Source organism: Meriones unguiculatus, chromosome 3 (genome assembly GCF_030254825.1).
Source record: "Meriones unguiculatus strain TT.TT164.6M chromosome 3, Bangor_MerUng_6.1, whole genome shotgun sequence".
Taxonomy (NCBI): domain Eukaryota; kingdom Metazoa; phylum Chordata; class Mammalia; order Rodentia; family Muridae; genus Meriones; species Meriones unguiculatus.
Window position 1 is genome coordinate 150,287,262 of NC_083351.1, and position 17,523 is coordinate 150,304,784.

General features: G+C 40.7%; 1 protein-coding gene across 2 annotated transcripts in view; it reads left to right on the forward strand.

The window, feature by feature from the left end:
* Positions 1 to 17,523, forward strand: part of Cep135 (centrosomal protein 135) — a 59,087-nt gene that overhangs the window by 22,141 nt on the left and 19,423 nt on the right. Inside the window, exons 11-16 of one of the 2 annotated variants that reach the window (XM_060380781.1) lie at positions 1,349 to 1,572; positions 6,066 to 6,218; positions 6,397 to 6,423; positions 7,244 to 7,396; positions 10,822 to 10,899; positions 12,796 to 12,944. In XM_060380781.1, the coding sequence (XP_060236764.1) occupies positions 1,349 to 1,572; positions 6,066 to 6,218; positions 6,397 to 6,423; positions 7,244 to 7,396; positions 10,822 to 10,899; positions 12,796 to 12,944 (784 nt within the window). The remainder of the gene's footprint in view (positions 1 to 1,348; positions 1,573 to 6,065; positions 6,219 to 6,396; positions 6,424 to 7,243; positions 7,397 to 10,821; positions 10,900 to 12,795; positions 12,945 to 17,523) is intronic. The other variant, XM_021650835.2, reaches the window with a different exon arrangement.

The following is a 17,523-nucleotide window of genomic DNA, read 5'->3' on the forward strand; positions in this document are numbered from 1 at the left end:
ATGGACATAGCAGGAACCCCTCCCCTGAATTTTGATTGGTTAGTACAGGAGAAGATACTTGAATGTTTTACAATGGAAGTGTATGCTTCTTTTTTTAATTATTTCTTTTTATTTTATGAACATTGGTGTTTTGACTGTATGTATTTCTGTGTGAGGAGGTTAGATCACCCGGAACTGGAGTTACAGACAGTTGTGAGCTATCATGTGCGTTCTGGGAATCGAATCTGGGTCCTCTGGAAGAGTGCCCAGTGTTCTTAACCACTGAGTCATCTCTCCAGCCCAGAAGTTTATGCTTCTTTGGCATAGAGTGAGAAGACCATTCTGAAATGGCAGAAAATTGAAGTACAGAGTCTTTTTAAGGAGTGCCATTATATTGCCTTAAAATCTGCCCACGGTGTTGCCATTTACTATTTGATGACCCACTGCTCTGTAGCTCCTCACTGCATTCCAGGCAGCTTCTGTCCCCACCTCCCCAGCAGAACTGCCCTTCCAGCCTCGTGAGGCTGGACATGGTCAGTGCTCTGCACTTGTTAGCTTGTTACTTTGACATTGATCACAGTTGCTCATTCCTTCTCACTTTCCTATTTTCTTCTGACTTCCCTGGACATGTTTTCTTGGGATGAAATGGCACAAGTTTTTTAATGTCACGGATTAGCCAGCTGCAGAAACATGCAAATGACTCTTAAGTCAGTGTCATGAATGTCTGTTCCACCAGGCTGAACTCTGTGAAATTGCTAGTATTTGCTCTGTTTCTGATGATAAAAAATTAACTTTTCTGGTAAAAATTGTGAGTGAGCCGGATTGGATACAGTGGGGTACTCTTGCAGTCCAGGCACTGAGAGTCACAGGGCCCTTGGATCCCAGGACTTCCAGTCAGTCTTTACACTATAACTCAAAAGTAATGGCAGAAAACTGATAACTGTGCTTATTGGAAGAAAGCTGTGAGTTGTTTGGTTTCTTTGTACACGTGTTAAGTTCAAGGTCAGTGAGGTATACACCTGCCTGCTTGCTTACCAGTGTGTTTCCTTTCAGTGCTCTTTTAGGGTCTCTTAAAGCCTCACCCTGAGTTGTGATGCATTGTTTTCATTCATAGCATGAAATAGTACCCAGCTGTGATAACACCAACAGGGTGTGACCTTCACGTACTGGATGGTTTTTAATGTTAATGTTTTGCTTGTGTTTTTTTCTCACTCTTTGTCAATGCTCACTTGGTATGTCTGGTCCTTGTGGTTGACACCCAGAGCAGCTCATGATTGCTGGTAGTTTGCATTCTGTAATTTATGTATTTACTTGAGAAATCCACACTATATATGCATATCACTTTAATGCTAACAACTGTAACTTGCAGAAAGAGAACTGACTTTGGAGGTGGAAAGGATGAGGCTAGAGCACGGGATAAAACGTCGTGAGAAGTCGCCCTCTCGGTTGGACACGTTCCTGAAAAGTATAGAGGAAGAGCGTGATTATTACAAGAAAGAGCTGGAGAGACTGCAGCATATCATCCAGCGGAGATCTTGTTCTGTAAATTACTGTGGACGGGAAAAACCCTCGGTACTCAAAGGCGCAGAAAAGGTAACACCCTTCTTGAGAGTAATCAAATGGGTATGTGTGTGTCACACTAGAAGCCTTTTTGCTTTCGTGCTGTATTAACTGTAACATCACTCATACATGCTTTAAAAGTCCTAATATTGACTTTTGTTTTAGTCTGTAACTGTAATGTGGGAACCCCGCATTTTCAGGAAAACTACCCAACAATAAAGGATAACATTCTGGTTCCTATAAATTTAGGTTGAATAGCTGAGTCATTTGAAAGCATGTTTTGTCTTTCAGAAACTAGGACCCAGAGACTCAGTACTGTCCATTTCTGCTCCTCCTAGGATTTCTGTCGTGTGACAGTTGCACTTTCCCTCTGCTAAAGGATTAGCTCTGTCCTCATGGCACACAACATGCCTTTGTGCCATTCCCAGCTTTGTTGGTTGAGTCAGGAGCAGCATCACTTTAACTGACCAGGTCTTTTCTAGACCTTCTTTGCTGGGATCAGGTACACATCCAAAAAGCAAGCTGAGAGGACAGTTCTGTTAGTCTGCTGTAACTAGTGGGTTGAATATGTTCATTTGGAAGGTTGGACAGGATGGTAATCAAGAACACGGGTGGCTGGGTACGAAGGCCAAAAGTTCCGAGTCAGCTTGGGCTGCATAGTGAACCAGTCTTACAGAAGATAACTGTGTATGGACCAGTTGATTTTCCTGGTTTGTTCTTGTAAATAGGTTTGGGTTTTGTTTTGTTTGTTGTCTGTTTTTTTGATTAGGGGATTGAAACCAGTGTCCAGTGCATGTTCTGATGCTGAATTCTGTCTCTACATCTGCATGGCATTTCCTAATGGCATCTGCCACTGTGTGTGTTATTAAAAGTTGGGCATGATTCCCAAGAGATTAAAGCCACATGCTCCAATTTAAGTCCTAATTGTTATCAGTGTCTTGCTATTATCAGCTGATAATATTATATTATCATTATATTATTTAGATAATATTATATTATCATTGTATTACTTGGATTGTCCTTTCTTTTTTACCTTAACGTTTTGGAGCTATAGAAATTCTAAAGGTTTCTATGCTAATAGTGGTAAATACAGAACAGATAAAATGGAATGAAGCGAAGACAGGCATTAGAGTTCAAAATATCTGATTTCAGACTAGGCTCAACTTTCCTTATTGTGTTGCCTTTTCTATGAAGAGCTTGTATCCACTGTCTAATAGTTCTGTGTCTTTTGCTTCTGCCTTTTAACCTCATTGGCTAATGGCTATAATCTGCTGGTTAGTATCAGCACTGTGCTATGTGTTATAAGCAGAATGAATTGGTGGAAAAGAGAGTGCAAGTTCATTTATGTTTCATTATGTTCTTATTTCTCAAGAAAAATAAGTCACTGGATTGTTCATTTTGATTGTATAAAAGAATCATAACATGGTCAGGCATGGTGGTGCATGCCTATAATCCCAACACTTACCTGTAATCCCAGAACTCGGGGATGCAGAAGCAGGTGGATCTCTGTGAGTTCCAGGCCAGCCTACAAAGCAAATCCAGGATGGCCAAGGCTACACAGATAAACCCTATTTCAGACAACAAAAAACAAACATAAAAGAATCATACCATGTATTACATGGCACTGGATGTTAAGTAACTAAGAATTGATTCCATTGCTTGGTTCACAGTGGGAAGACAAGTGAGCTGCGCTGAGGTGGTGGTACAGTTAGGAGATACCATGCTTTCTCTGTCTGCATTCTTCAAGTTTTATGTTACCTGGCATAGACAAAGAATTCATTTTGTAGAGTTCAAAACATTAGGAGGTTCAGGTGTGTTTGGCAGTGCCAGTAATAAGCTGCAGGCGCGGTGGGCAGCTGTAGGTAAGCACATGAGCAAGACGAGTGTGTGAGAGACAGTTGTAAGCACAGAGACTTGGGGAGTGCATTTCCCACAAGAAAGCAGGTATTTTAAGCACTTAGTTGGCAGACAACAAAGACCTCTCGAGCTGGATTTGCTGCTTCCTGTGGCTGTCAGCTTCCTGCTTAATGGTAAGCTGTTAGGCACAGTTTCTTGGAATTACAATAAGTCATAAAAAGGGGCATTTTTTACCTTAGTGATCTTTCTTAAACCTTAGTGATCTTCACTATCACAACCTCAATGAGTTTATCTTGTCTTTGGTGGGAGCGTTCCCCCTTTAACTTTATACTCACGGTATTTCCCAACCTGAATTTGAGGATGGCACAAGGCTTTGGAAGTGGAAGCCTGACACAAGTCCCAGCTTCTTGCCCCAGCATCTGATAGACCTCAGAGAAGCTGACTTCCTGCAGTGCTAACTCCTCATGTGTAGATCCAGAAAAAGAACTGCTCCTTCTTGTACTCGTTAGATGAGATCATTGGCATTAGGGTCTTCTACTCGGTTGTCTACATCCCCCCTAGGAAACGGTTTGTTTCTCTTTTTTCTTGCTGCTTTAAAGCCTCTCTGATCTGTGAGAAGACTCGGTCCCTCAGACATATACTATCTGCTATGAGTGAGGCATGTACTGTAGGGATTGTGGCAATAGTTCCTAGCCCATTGTGGTTTACATCTGTAATCCCAGTCCTGTGGGAGAGACAAGAGGATCGCCACAAATTCAAGGCCAGCCTGGTGGCAAGTCAAGTCCTAGAGCAGCCAGGGCTACACAGTGAGACCCTGTCTCAAAATAAGAAGAAAAGGAGTTCTTGGTGTGATGTTGTACCTTCAGCACTGTGTGTGTAGCTTGTTAATGGAGAACAATAGAATGAAAATAATAATGGAAATTAGTATATATCTAATTAACATACATCTCTCAGGAGTTCAGGTTAGTGAGCACACTGAAAGCATCATGTAAATTGGGGGGGTATCTCTGTCATTGACCCATAGCCATGACTGCTAAATAACTTTAAGACCTCATTTATATTAAGTGTGAATGAAGACTGTACAGGAGCAATTCAGAACACTTCTGCATACATCTGAATTACATGAAGAATCTGGAAGGATTCCCTGTAGAAAGTGACATTTAAGCTGAGGCATAGACAGTAATGAAAACAGACTTGAATCTTTATTCATTACCTTCCTTTTCTAGGATCTATGCAGACTACATTCTGTAAGATGTTTTAGATGGTGGTTAGGTCACAGGTTTTCCCATATGGGTTTAAGCCTGGATTATCTTGAAATCCTGATCTGTTCTTGTTGTGTAGACTATATTCCCCTTTAATGTGTCCATGAGAGCCAGTCTTGCCTGTCATGCTTTAATTTTACAAAAAAGGTTAGCTTTTTCCTAAGTGGACGCTACCTCACACATTTCTAGCATTTACTGAGTTTTCACTGGTATTGCATATGCTCAGTGGATATCAAATAATATAAGCCAAGTCTCCTTCCAATTGTAATACTTATCTCTTGCTATGACAAAACACCATGCCCAAGGCAACTTACTACAAAAAAAAAAAAAAAGTGTTCAGTTAGGCTTATGGTTTCAGAGGGTAGAGTCCATGATGGCAGAGCAAGGTGTGGCAGCAGGAACAGCTGAGAGTTTAAGCAGGAGACAGAGAGCACATGGGAAAGAGATTTCACTGGCTAGAAATTTCACTAGAAATTTTACTGGCCCCAGTGATACACCTCCTCCAACAAGGCCACACCTCCCAATTATTCCCAAACAGTTTCACTAACATGGGGCCAAATATTCAAACATATGAGCCTGTAGGGGCCATTCTCATGGAAACCACCACAATAATATAGCAGTTTATCCAAATTTCTATATTTAGTTCCTTGACATTAACAAGCTGTAAATTTACCATCCTCATTTTTATGATGGCAGTGAAGACTGGATCATTTTTAATCATATGGTGATGGTAGATATTTTCTTTAAAGAGTTAGAAGTAGTTGCTTAGTCAGTGACCATCTTAATATATACTTCCTGGTGGGAATATTTGTACCTGAAACATTGCACAGCTAGCCCTCATTTGGGTATGAAGCTGGGACATTTGGGACTGTTATACCTGAGAAACCGACCTTAATGGTCAGTTGTAGAAAACGGATACACACGTCCTTCCGGGACTCTTCCTTGGCAGCGAGTTATAAAGTAGTGACTCTGAAAACTCACTGTGCACCAAAATGACATGGAAGGCTTGACAAATGTCTTCTACCCTACTTCCAAAGATTCTAGCATGGACCCTCAACTTCATGTATATAGTGAGTTTCTAGGTGCTGCTGATCTCCTGGTCTAGGGTTATAGTTTAGTGCCCCAAATGTGCACTCTAAGGACAGCAATTGTGGAGGCATCTAATGAGGTCTGCACAGGTGGCATTACTGGCAGCTGTACACCTTCCTGAAAACCTAAAAGCCAGGGAAGTTGCACCGTTACTGCCAATGCTTTCATCCGTTCTCATGAGTTCTTTAATTACATTAAGAGAACGTCTGTTCTCTTGTCTGTTGGCCTGGTTCACCAGCCTCACCACCAGCATGCTTGTGACAACAACACACTGGTAATTATAACAAGTGATAACATGCATCTTGGTAATTGTTTCAGGGTGACCACAATCCAGACCTTCACTCGGTCACAAGAGAAAGGGATGAGCTCCAGCGCATGCTACAAAGATTCGAAAAATACATGGAGGATATACAGTCCAACGTGAAACTGTTGACTGCAGAAAGGGATAAACTAACCATCTTGTATAACGCAGTAAGGAACTGCTTCTAATTAATCCACAGGCCACTTGGAATCAGTTATCTGCGGCAGAACCACTGTGTTCTGCAAGTTTCACAATATCACGGACTCATGGTTTCCTTCCTAATTTGACTGTCTTGTTATCAGAACAGATATTTCTCTCTCTTTAATGTTTCTTCATTCTCTTTTCTAGCTTATCAGTGTGTCAGATCAACCAAAGGTAGTCTTTTTTTTTTTTTCCCTAAAACTAACTGATCAGATCTTAGCTTGCTCCAAGCCAAAATTTTCCTAAGATTTAGACACATGTCTGGACCCCAGGGAGAAACTGGGTGTGCACCCACCGTTTGAAATCTTGGCTGTTAGCCTCTAAATTCAAGTCCTGCCACACCAGCATGAGGATACCACCTGAGCTGGGCGTGGTGGTGCTCACCTGTGACTGTAGCACTCAAGGGGTCAAGACACGGCTCTTCAGAGCTTCCTGTTCACGCACCCTAGCCAGTCAGTGGCAGCCAGTGCTGCACGCACGCACACTCGTAAGGGTTAGCTCCTGGAGGAAATCTGCTCTGGGGAGGCCAGCAGCCCGGCCCTGTTACGCAGTCTGACTTATCAGAGGGTCCTGGAGTCTGCCGCTGCTTTGCTCCACACCCAGCTCCCATAAAGCTCCTTACTGTTTTGACAAGAGGGGAAGACATGTAAGTTAAAAGAGACATTTTTACTTCCGTGAGCTTCTCTAGGACTTGGCAGTGCATTAATTAAATGAATCCATTTCTGGAGTTTCTCCACAGTAGACTTAGCTCTCAGCTTTTTTGAGTCTGCCCAGTTAATTCTTCTCTGACTGTCTGTTTCTAGTTTCCAGTGTTTTGTGGTCACAGCCTCTCTCAATCTTTTTATCTTTGGGGCTTTAATATTTAATTTTAGTCCTTTTATTTTATTGGGATTTGGAAAGAAAGGGGAAGTAGCATATATTCGCTCTGTCCTATACCGCCCCCTTTAAGAATGGGCTATTTCCTAAGTATTTTTATATCTTTTAATTCTCTAAGGCAAAGGAAGAGCTGTCCGCACTAAAACAAGAGTCCAGTAGTGTGACAGTCCCCAACAGTCTTGTTAGTTGTATAGAAAAGGAGAAAGAGCGTGCACTGTCTGACTTAAGAAAAATTACGGCGGAGAAGGAAGCTCTGAAAGAAAAGTTGAAAGTAAGTAACACAGTTGTCAGCCTTTCAAAATGTAATTTATGAAGTATTTGGGGAAAAAGTGAAAGTATGATGCGTTTATTATACCCGCCCCTCTACTGCCTCCCGTTACGTGACTGCGCTTCCCTGCGAGGTTACTATTTAGTGAAGTAGAGTTGGCATAGCACTCCAGCCCACACTCACCACCTTGCTTGTGTGTGGTGCTCACTAAGATAGTCCACCACTGATGAACTGTTGGCCATGGCTGTTTTCATACCACGGAGGCCGAGCTGAGAAATCCAGTAGACACGTTTGGCCCCCAAAGCCCTAGGCTTTCCTTATTATCCCTTACAGAAACAGCCTGCCACCCCTGAACTCAGGATTGTTTATAGCTCAGGAGTGGAGTCCTTTTCTTCTTCATTTAACGATTTTATGGATATTTTTCACTTAGCATACAATGTATTCATTTAATGAAGGGACAGTACAGTGGCTTTTGCTATTTATTCTTCCCTATCTTTTATAATCTTCACCATAATTTATCTTAGAAAAACTCCTCTCTACAGTAAGGAGCCTTGTATGCATTATAATAGCTTCAGTTAAAGTTTTTACACCCAAAGGCAGTGTAAGAATGTTTTTAATTGGCATCTTTTGGAATGTTGCCTCTTAGAAATTTAAAAAAAAAAAAAAATCAGTTAAAATTACCAGAGAGAAAGCTTCTGTGCAATACGGCAGCCTTTAGCACAAGCTTCTCACATGCTTTTTTTTTTTTTTTTCCCATATCTGTTCTAATGACCAGCAATGTAAAAACAGAATTGTAAAACTGTATTAGCACTAACAACTGGGAAAGGCTGCATTCAGATTACCAGAACCCTTCTGGGTTATAGGAGGTGGGCTTTTGTAAATTTACAAGAGACCTTTTCTTTAAAATACAGAACTACTCATGTGACTCCTCCAGCCTTCTGGAGTGTTTCCTGTTGGTCCCCTGGCCACCCTCTTTTGAGCAGCCATTATGACTAAGCTCTCCTTGAAAGCTCCTAGTCACAGCTGTCAGCCAAGGCCTATGGTAGCTGCCTCCTGAACAAGAGTAGCACCCCCGCCCCTGCGAGAGCTCTGTTCCAAGTGCATTTTAATCGTGAGCCATCACAGTAGATCTTCAGAAAAGCCTTTTCTGATAGTTTCTGCTCACAGATGAGAGCCCCGTATTATAATGAATTGAAATAACTCGCCTAGCCTCACCAGTCTGTGATTTACAGTGTGAGTTCCTTTCTTTCCAGTTGTTTGCTCCTTTGTCTGCCCCCATCCTGTTGTGGTTATTATTCTCTCCTGTGCATCGTTAGAGTGGGAACCTTGTGCTCTGATATGTTATTAACATTGATTTTAGACTCATTTTTCAGAGATAACAATCTGACCATGTTCCTTCTAGTAAAGTTTATTACCTGTTTACAAGATTACTGGCTGCCAGTCCTTGCCTATTTCAAGTCTGTCATCTTCTCCCTACACCCATTTTTCCTATTTCTCCTTCTTCCCAACGCTCTGTGCTTTCTTGCCACCAGTCTCCTGCACAGACTACTGTAAAAGTTCTCCACCTCTTTGAATGTCCTTGTTTATCTTTATCCTTTAACTCCAGGTTACACATTAGACAGTTTGGAAACACCAGCCTCTAGATTCCCTTTATGCGTGAGAATTTCAGACATGTATACAATGAAATATGATCACATAAATTCCTCTTAACACCTCCCAGCTCCCATCATGTTCCAGTTTCTTTTATGATGGTGGTACCATCCACTAGGGCACAGGAATCCTAACAGTGACCATATCCTTAAAAGGGAATGAGTCTCCCTCAAGCTATCAACTGCCAGTTTCTCTTGGGTGTAGCCTGGAGATCATCTATCCCATCTATGCAAGAATTTTGGCTGGCTTGTTCTTGTATAGGTTCTGAGTGTGATGACCATTCCATGTCCAGAAGACAGCATTTCACAGTACCTTTCCCCCTTATTCCAGCTCTCACATCCTTTCTGCCTCCCCTTCTGTGAGGTTCCCTTATCCTAGTTTGGGGAGGGAGAGTTGATATAAATGTCCAGTAAAAGGCTCTTGTTCTCAGTTATGCATATCTCCAATGAAGAAGCTTCTCTGCAATGAAGAAGCTTCTCTGACCAAGGTCAAGAGAGCAGCCCAGGTCATAAATGTTTGTACAAGCATAAGAGGGGCTCTGACAGTGTGGTCATCTAGAACATTTAAACCAATAACAGATTCTGCCCTACAGACCATGACCTTAGTAGCCTTGGGCCTTTGATCAGGCTTACAGTGTTAGACAAGCAATTCCCTTCTGTGGAGCAGGCCTCAAATCTAATCAGAAGGCAATTTCCCCATAACAGTTGTTCCGCTGTTGCACCAAGGCGCATCTTACCTAGTAAATGTTGCAGCATGCTACATTCAGCATTCATGCAACTGGGTACAACTCTTGATGTCCTTTTTCCATCAATAACCTGCACTTCTAGCACTAATTCCTTATTCTGAGACAAGGTCTCACGTAGCTCAGGCTGACTTAAACTTGCTTTAAAACAAAGGCTCACCATGAATTCCTGACCTTCTGCCTTCATGTTTCTTCATGTTTTTATTTTAGTTTCTTGTTTTAGATCTGTCTTTTTTTTTCCCGAGGCTGTATATAAGCTGTGACATCAAAGATTTACTTATGGCTGTGCCCTAACGGCTTGCTTGGTGATTGCTATAGAGCACATGTGAGCACTGTTTAAGCGATTTAATTGACATTGCAGTGATCCCTTTAACAAGATGTATAATCAAATATTGCATACAGTTTTTTAAATGAATAGCATGACTATGAGTATGCATCTTCACTAGAAAAGCTGAGTGACCATTACCTATGTATCCTTGACATGGCAGCAGTTGAGACTTGAGTGAGGTAATATAACCAGAAAAGTAGCCTTCATTGATACCCTGGTCTCATGGTGTTCTCTTGCCTATGTCTGATCATGTATTTCTTCTTTGTATACTGTTTTTCTTGCATCTGAGTGAGAGCTCAGCAGTAAAGCACTAACCTAGTGTAAGGCTCCCGGTTCAATCAGCAGCACTGTAAAAAAGAAATAAATGGGATGTGTGTGTGGGGGGGGGGGGGGTCCTTATATCTCCTCTCATGGGGACACATGTATGAGCTTGTGACTTAGTATGCTTTTCTCTGTATGACGCCTGTGGTAACAAGGATCAGTCTGCATAAGTCTTTATAAATGAGTTCGCTCCGATTTCCCTTCTGCATGACACATGAAAGTAGGACATGCAACTTTTTCTAACTGAAAGAATGCTTTTATAGAATGCTTGGCCTTTCTAAAACAGCCAATGATTCTATGAAATAGGAAACAGCTCTGCAAACTTGAATTACTTACTTTCATGATTATTTGATACAAATGAACATTTTCTATAAAATTCTTTTTCAGAATATCCAAGAATTGAACACTTTTGGAAAATCAGAATTAGAGAAAACTATTGAAAATTTGACATATATTAATCGCCAGGTAATTTATCAAAGGATTTGGGGCATATTGTGTTAGACGAATGACTGTGCCAGTTATGTTTTTAGTATACTCTAGGTTTTTAAAATATACAAAGAAGAGGGGTGTGTGCTCTGGGCTTGTTACTTGGTTCGAATCTGGCTTCCTGCCTAGACCAGTTTCTTTCAGCTTTTTCATTTATGATGTAGGAGTAGTGTGTCTATTTTCTCAGTGCTCTGTAGGTTGGGGTTTAGTGAAGATTTTTTTCTGGCCCATTTGTTTGTGTTTCTGTATTGTCTGTATCTGCTGTTTCACTGGGGTGATGGTGACAGACAATAGGTCCCACAGAGCCTAAACTATTTATTTGAACCAATATGTGATTATCAATCATTCAATGGAGTGCCATTGAGCAGAAATATGATGAACATTACTAACATCAACATGTATGAGTGGTGCAAACACAGCTGTACCCAAACAGGAAGTTGCTAAAGAAATAACGTAGTGTGATTCTACTCATGTAAAGTTCAAAAACAAGCTAAACTAGACAGTGCATGGCTTAAGAAGTAATGTGACTGTGATGCATTGAAGAAAAGCAAGATGCTTGGTGCTGGTGCATACCTGAAGATTCAGGCATATGGGAGGGTGAGGCAGGGGCATCATTTGAGCATAGGAGTTCAAGGATATCCCATGGAACACAGCAAGATCCTGTCTAAAAAAACAAAACAGAAAAGAATTTTGAGTTTGTATGGCAGAAAAAGAATATGACTTAAGGACGGCCCATGAAGGGTCAGATAATAACTTTTTAAGCCACATAAGAGATATTCTTTTGGTTTAGGATTTCTTTATATTGTATATATTCCTGTATGGGAAAGATAGGTGTTTTTGCTTGTCCATTTCTACATGAAGTCCAGTTTTAATTACAGTAGCTTTATTGTTTATTTAGTATCTCTAACGGTAAGTTTATTTGCATTCTCTATCCCACGATTTGTTTTGTTTTTTCCTCTTCTAAATGAATTTAAGCATAAAGTGTAAGATTCTATCCTTTTAAAAGCAATTTACTTAAGATTTGCTTTTATTGGCATTTATTGAATTTATAATTTGGTGAATTATTTTGCTTGTTTTTGTTCTTCAAGACAGAGTTTCCTATCCTGGCTGTCCTGGACTTTGTACACCAGGCTAGCCTGGAACTCACAGGGATTTGCCTTCCTCTGCCTCCCGAGAGTGCTGGGATTAAAGGAGTGTACCACTGCACCAGGCAGTTTAGTGAAAATTTAACATATTGAAAGTCTTATGTTTCATCGGGACACGGCTGGGATACAGAGTTAATAAAATGTAACTGATAAAAAAAAAAATAAAATAAAAAAAAAAAAAAAGAAAGTCTTATGTTTCCACCCAGAGAAGCATGTCAATCTATATTAAGTCAGGTCTTATTTTATACATTCAAGGAAAACTTCCACTTCGTTTCTCACATAAATCTTGTCCATTTTGTGGTTACATTCTTTTCAACTCTCAATTTTGTATAATTCCTGTCTATTTACTGCAGGTTTCAAGGTTTCTTTGGGGGGTGTGGGGGGTGGGAAAGTTTGGAAATGAATGATAGAACAGGGGTTTTTGTGGGTTTTGTTTGAGTTTTAAGAAGTCCTTCTGATTTTTCATCCTGCTTCTAGTTTTCCTTCCTTGCTGTTATGGATTTATTCCTTTTCTTTTTGTTTACATGTTTTCTCTCATTGTAGTGATGGTAAGGAAGGGCAAGTGGATGCACCCGCCTGACATGTCGGTCCTAAGAGTACAGATGGCATTCAGTGTTTTAAAAAGCTAATATATTTCCATATTTGTCTTCCAGAAAATAGTATTAAAGAGTAGATATGAAAAAGAAGATATTACCATATACGCTTATTAATTTTTTAATTTAAATTATAGCTTGAAAATGAAAAATATGAGTTGCAATCTAAGATGTTAATAATGAAAGAGACAATAGAGTCATTAGAGAACAAATCAAAACTCCAAGCTAAGTTTAGCCATGTGACTGGTGACTCATCTCATCCGAAAACAGAGGTGAACTCTCTTAGGTAAGTCTATTAAAGCTTCATTATTTCACCTGTGGGACATGCTTCTTCTGCTTATGCAAGGCCTGTAACCATGGTGTTTTGGTCTGTGCCTTTGAACAGTGGTTTCCCAAGTTGGCTTCACAGTATAGTCTCCTGGGAGCCTTTAGGAGTGATGAGGGAGGTCTTTCAGCGCTCTGATTTGATGAGTGAATCTGGAGAGATCTGGGTATCCATAGTTTTGAAACTCTCACAGGTTGACATGATCCTCAGGAAGTTCTCTGCCCTGTCTGCATTTAAAGTCCATCTTAGTAGATCATGGAGACTCTGTGCTCTGCAGGGAAGGACTGCAGGGATCTTAGCCCTTCTACCATTTGGGCCATTTCCTTCTTTTCCTCACCTTATTTTAATTATTATATATTAATGTTATGTTGTTTCTTTTAAAGTAATATGAAGTCCAAATGTTTCATTTCATACATTTAACTGTTTCTGATATGGAAACAGAAAAATTAACCAAGGGGTAGGGGAGCTACCTATGACAGAACATAGATCATGGATTTGAAGTCTGAGAGCTGAATGACAGGCAAAGGAGATCTCGGGCCAGGACCCAGACAGGAGCTAGGAACCCTAAGGGCAAAAGCAAATTTAAGAAATGTTTCTTTCATAAAATCAAAAGGTGACACACATGGGAATAAAACAGTAATTTATAATGAACAAATTGGGCTATTGGGCTATTGGTTAACCATTTGTCTGTTTCAAGTACATACAACGTAAGGGAAGGAAGCTAAGAGTGTTATCTGCCCCGCATAGCTGTCATGAACAAAAAAGATAAGGGAAGGTTGGCAGAAGTGCTCTACTCTGAAGAGTCGAAGGGGATCTCTTTCTCTAAGTTTTATTTACCATAAGGATTAGGGAAATCTTCATATGTCAACAAAGTTTTTGTGCACCTTAGTCATGAAGCAGTAACGTGATCAGAAAGGATGGCAGTGATGATTTTTTTTTTTAAGATTGGTGCATTACAGCTGAAAGATTATTGAGTAGTAGATTGGCTACTGTAGAAAATTGATTTGGTAAAATAAAGGGCAAGAACTGCACCTGCACTTCAGAAGGACAAAAAGAGATGAGACTGAAAGACACAGAGTCCATGTACAAAACCCAGGAGTCTAGTTGATGAAATAGCAGAAGCGTGATGCGAAGATTAGGAAGAGGGAAGCCTAAGAAAAGATTCACAGGGGCTCTTGGGTTATCAGGTGACTTAAAGAACTAAGACCAAAACCAGCCTTCACTCCCCCAGATGCCTGACTGCCATCTCCATCAGGAGGGCTTTAGGAAAAGCTAAAGGAAACAGGTCTTTCCTGCGCCTGCTTTACATCTGGGCGTGTTCTGTGGAGGAGAGCAAAGTGAGCCTGCCCTCTTCTGCTCTGTCTTCAGTTTCAAAGTACCTGCAGAGAACGGTGCTGTATTTTGTCTGCAGAATTGCCCATCTACCTTTCTGCTTTTGTACCCAGCTGAGCAGAGCTGGCATTTTTCTTTTCCTCCAGATCAAAACCATATCACTGCTTTACTTTCTCACCGAAGACTCTGGAGACAGCTGCTGTCCTCTTTGGGATGCTGTAGATTGGTCTATAGCTCCTTTGCAATTTTCTTCTGATACTAATATCATTTTATTGAATTAGCCTGCTTCTGCCTTTACCTTTGTGCCATTCAGTCACTGTGCAGTAGGAGAGGATTATGGGAATTTTTCTTTCTACCTTGCATAGTGCATGATCTTAGTGCTTTGCACTAACCAAATCTGTGTGTGTGTGTGTGTGTGAGAGAGAGAGAGAGGGAGGGAGGGAGAAAGAGAGAGATGGGAGGACTTATCTCTAAGGCTAGTTTGTCTTCAACACTATTGGTAAACATTGGTAAAAACTTGAGTTTGATTCTCAGGTCTAAATTCAACACTAAATCCATTACAAACCACAACACAAACCTTTGCAGAAGCAAAAGGACATTGTCCAAACCTTGTGCTATTTTCATTGTGGTTCAGAGCGCTCTCGTTACTATGATTACATTATGTTCCATACCAGAAGCTGATTCTCGGGTATGTGAGGTGGATACTTTTTTTCTACCTCCTGGGCCATCTCTCTTCCTGTGTTAGGCATTTTGTTTTGTTTTTTTGTTGTTGTTGTTTTGTTGTTTTTCCCCACTAAATTTTCATGCTACAAACAGGTCTTCTGGATCAGACACAGCCTCTAATTGTAGAAATAGAGGGTCTTTGGTCTGGTCTCCCTGTATAGCATCAAGATGGTATGAAAACAGTCATTTTGAAAGTATTAATGACTCTTGTCTCGTGAACTGCATCATTTAATGAGGTCTAGCAGTTTATACCCTAACTCAGGCCTTCAAGATATAGTAAGGAAATGTTTGTGTGCAGGGATGATAGTGCTTGACATCTCTGCTTGCTAGCCAGTCTTCTAGAACTGAGGTCTGCAAACTTACTGTTTTTACTCAGTATTGTAGACTGTGTGGGCTCTGGAGTTTCTGTTACACCTTGAAAAACCAGCTTCTGAAATGCAAATGTTTTTGGAGGCAGTGTGTAAGCGAATGAGCATGGTTCTGGACCACTACAAATTATTTATAGATACTGAAATTTGGATTTAATTTAGTTTTTATGTCACAGAATGTTTTACTGAGGAATTTTTTTCACTCACTTAAGCATAAAAATTCTTTGTAGCTAGAAAGAAATAAGCAATAGGCCATGGTTCGTTAACCCTTGCTCAAGGATAAACTGTTTTCCAGCCCACTTAGACAACTCTCCTTTCTCAATCACTCCATGGCAGACATTAATTTTTATATCTGCTGGCAATGAAGCTCCAAACAATGATGCAACTGAAAGCTGTCATATTGTTTTCAGGTCACTTTAACTTTTTTGTGGGTTTTTATTGTTGCCCAGACATGAGCTCAAATCTCTGTGCTTAAGAAGTGGTCTTCCCACTTAACCTAGATGCTTGTGTGCACAGCACTCTGCTACATTAGTCTCCAGTACATCAGTTAAAGCCAGGAGTGCTACATATTTATATAGGACGGAAAACATGCCATAGCAGAGTTTCCTGGAAATGACCTATGAACTCTGTGTGTATTATAATTATGCCAATAGGTTTCAGTTGTTTTATTGGTGTTTGTTTAGATATACTCAGAAATATACAGATATATTAAAATGTTAGCTATAATCAGAAATATTAGATATATCCAGATATATGCAGCTAGTTTCCCTTGAAAACTATTTGCTAAGGAATCAGAAATCATTTTAGATAAGGGAAAGAAAGATTCATAGATTGCCTGGGATGCCTAACACTGTTTTGGGGGTATCTCTACCATATTTTCTTAATAATAAGAACAAGAACGTTGTCACAGAATGATACTGGCTGAGCTTGTGCAGCTAATGCTGCAACTGTTCCTATCCCTCTTCCTTCTCTGGTGCTCCATGTAACATTATTCCTAGACTTTAGAGTGACATGCAAAGACGACGTTACTTCTGCCTAGAATTTGAAGCACTGTCAACCATTTGCTCTTCAGCAAGGCCTCTGTGCATCATCCCATTTTCCTGTCACTTAAAGCAGTGATCTTCAGCTTGTGGGTTGTGGCCCCTTTGGGAAGCTGAATTTTCAACAGGGTTGCCTAAGACCAGGAAACACAGATATTTACAATTCATAATAGTAGCAAAATTACAGTTTTGAAGTAGCAACAACAATAATTTTATGGTTGGCGTCACCACACCATGAGGAAGGTAGTAAATGGCCGCAGCATCAGGAAGGCTGAGGACACAGACTTAGAGGGTATTGTGTCCCTGCATTCTTCACAGAAAGCAGCATGAGCCAGCTTAGCGTCGCACCTTTGCCCAGTACTTTTGTGATCCTGGACAAGTTGTTCCCATAAACTTGGGGATGTAGTTGCAACGGAACTACTCCAGGAACACATGAACACAGTCCCTTCCCCTTATGCTGTCCCTGCACACCGTGGCTCTCGTTTTCAGGAGCGGCCACCTCAGCTCTCAAATCAAATCGTCCAAACCTGATGTCTTTCTGACTTGGGTGGTCCAGTTGTGTAGTGCTAAGAGGTTAGTCCAGCTCTGCTGTCATTCCCACCCCTCAGTCGTCATCATTCCCTTGCTGTGAGAACTCTCAGTGTAGATGTCTCGTCTTTCAGAATGCCCCAGTGTTCCTATAAAGCTTCATCTCTATAGAAATGTCCCATTTTTTTTTTTAACTTTTTTGAAATGTCCCATTTTACCCATCCTTTTGGGAACTAGATCTAAGCCAAGCTACTCTTAGTATCGTCTTCAGTGTCTTAGCCTCAAAGGAAACTCAAAGGGAAGTTATTCCCAGCAAATTGTCTGGCCAGGCAGGGTAAATGCTTCCCTCTTAGAGCTGGAAGCATTTGGAAGCTGTAACTATGACAGCTTCCAGGATGTTACTTCTGAAAAGAAAGAGTTAGTTCCAACTAGAACTCTGGAGACAATCTTTCCCATAGACAGCCTACACTGCCATGAATCCCTTCCCTGCTCCTCAAAACCAGCCCTTCATGTTATCCCATCACACTGTAAGAAATACCTGCCTTTTCA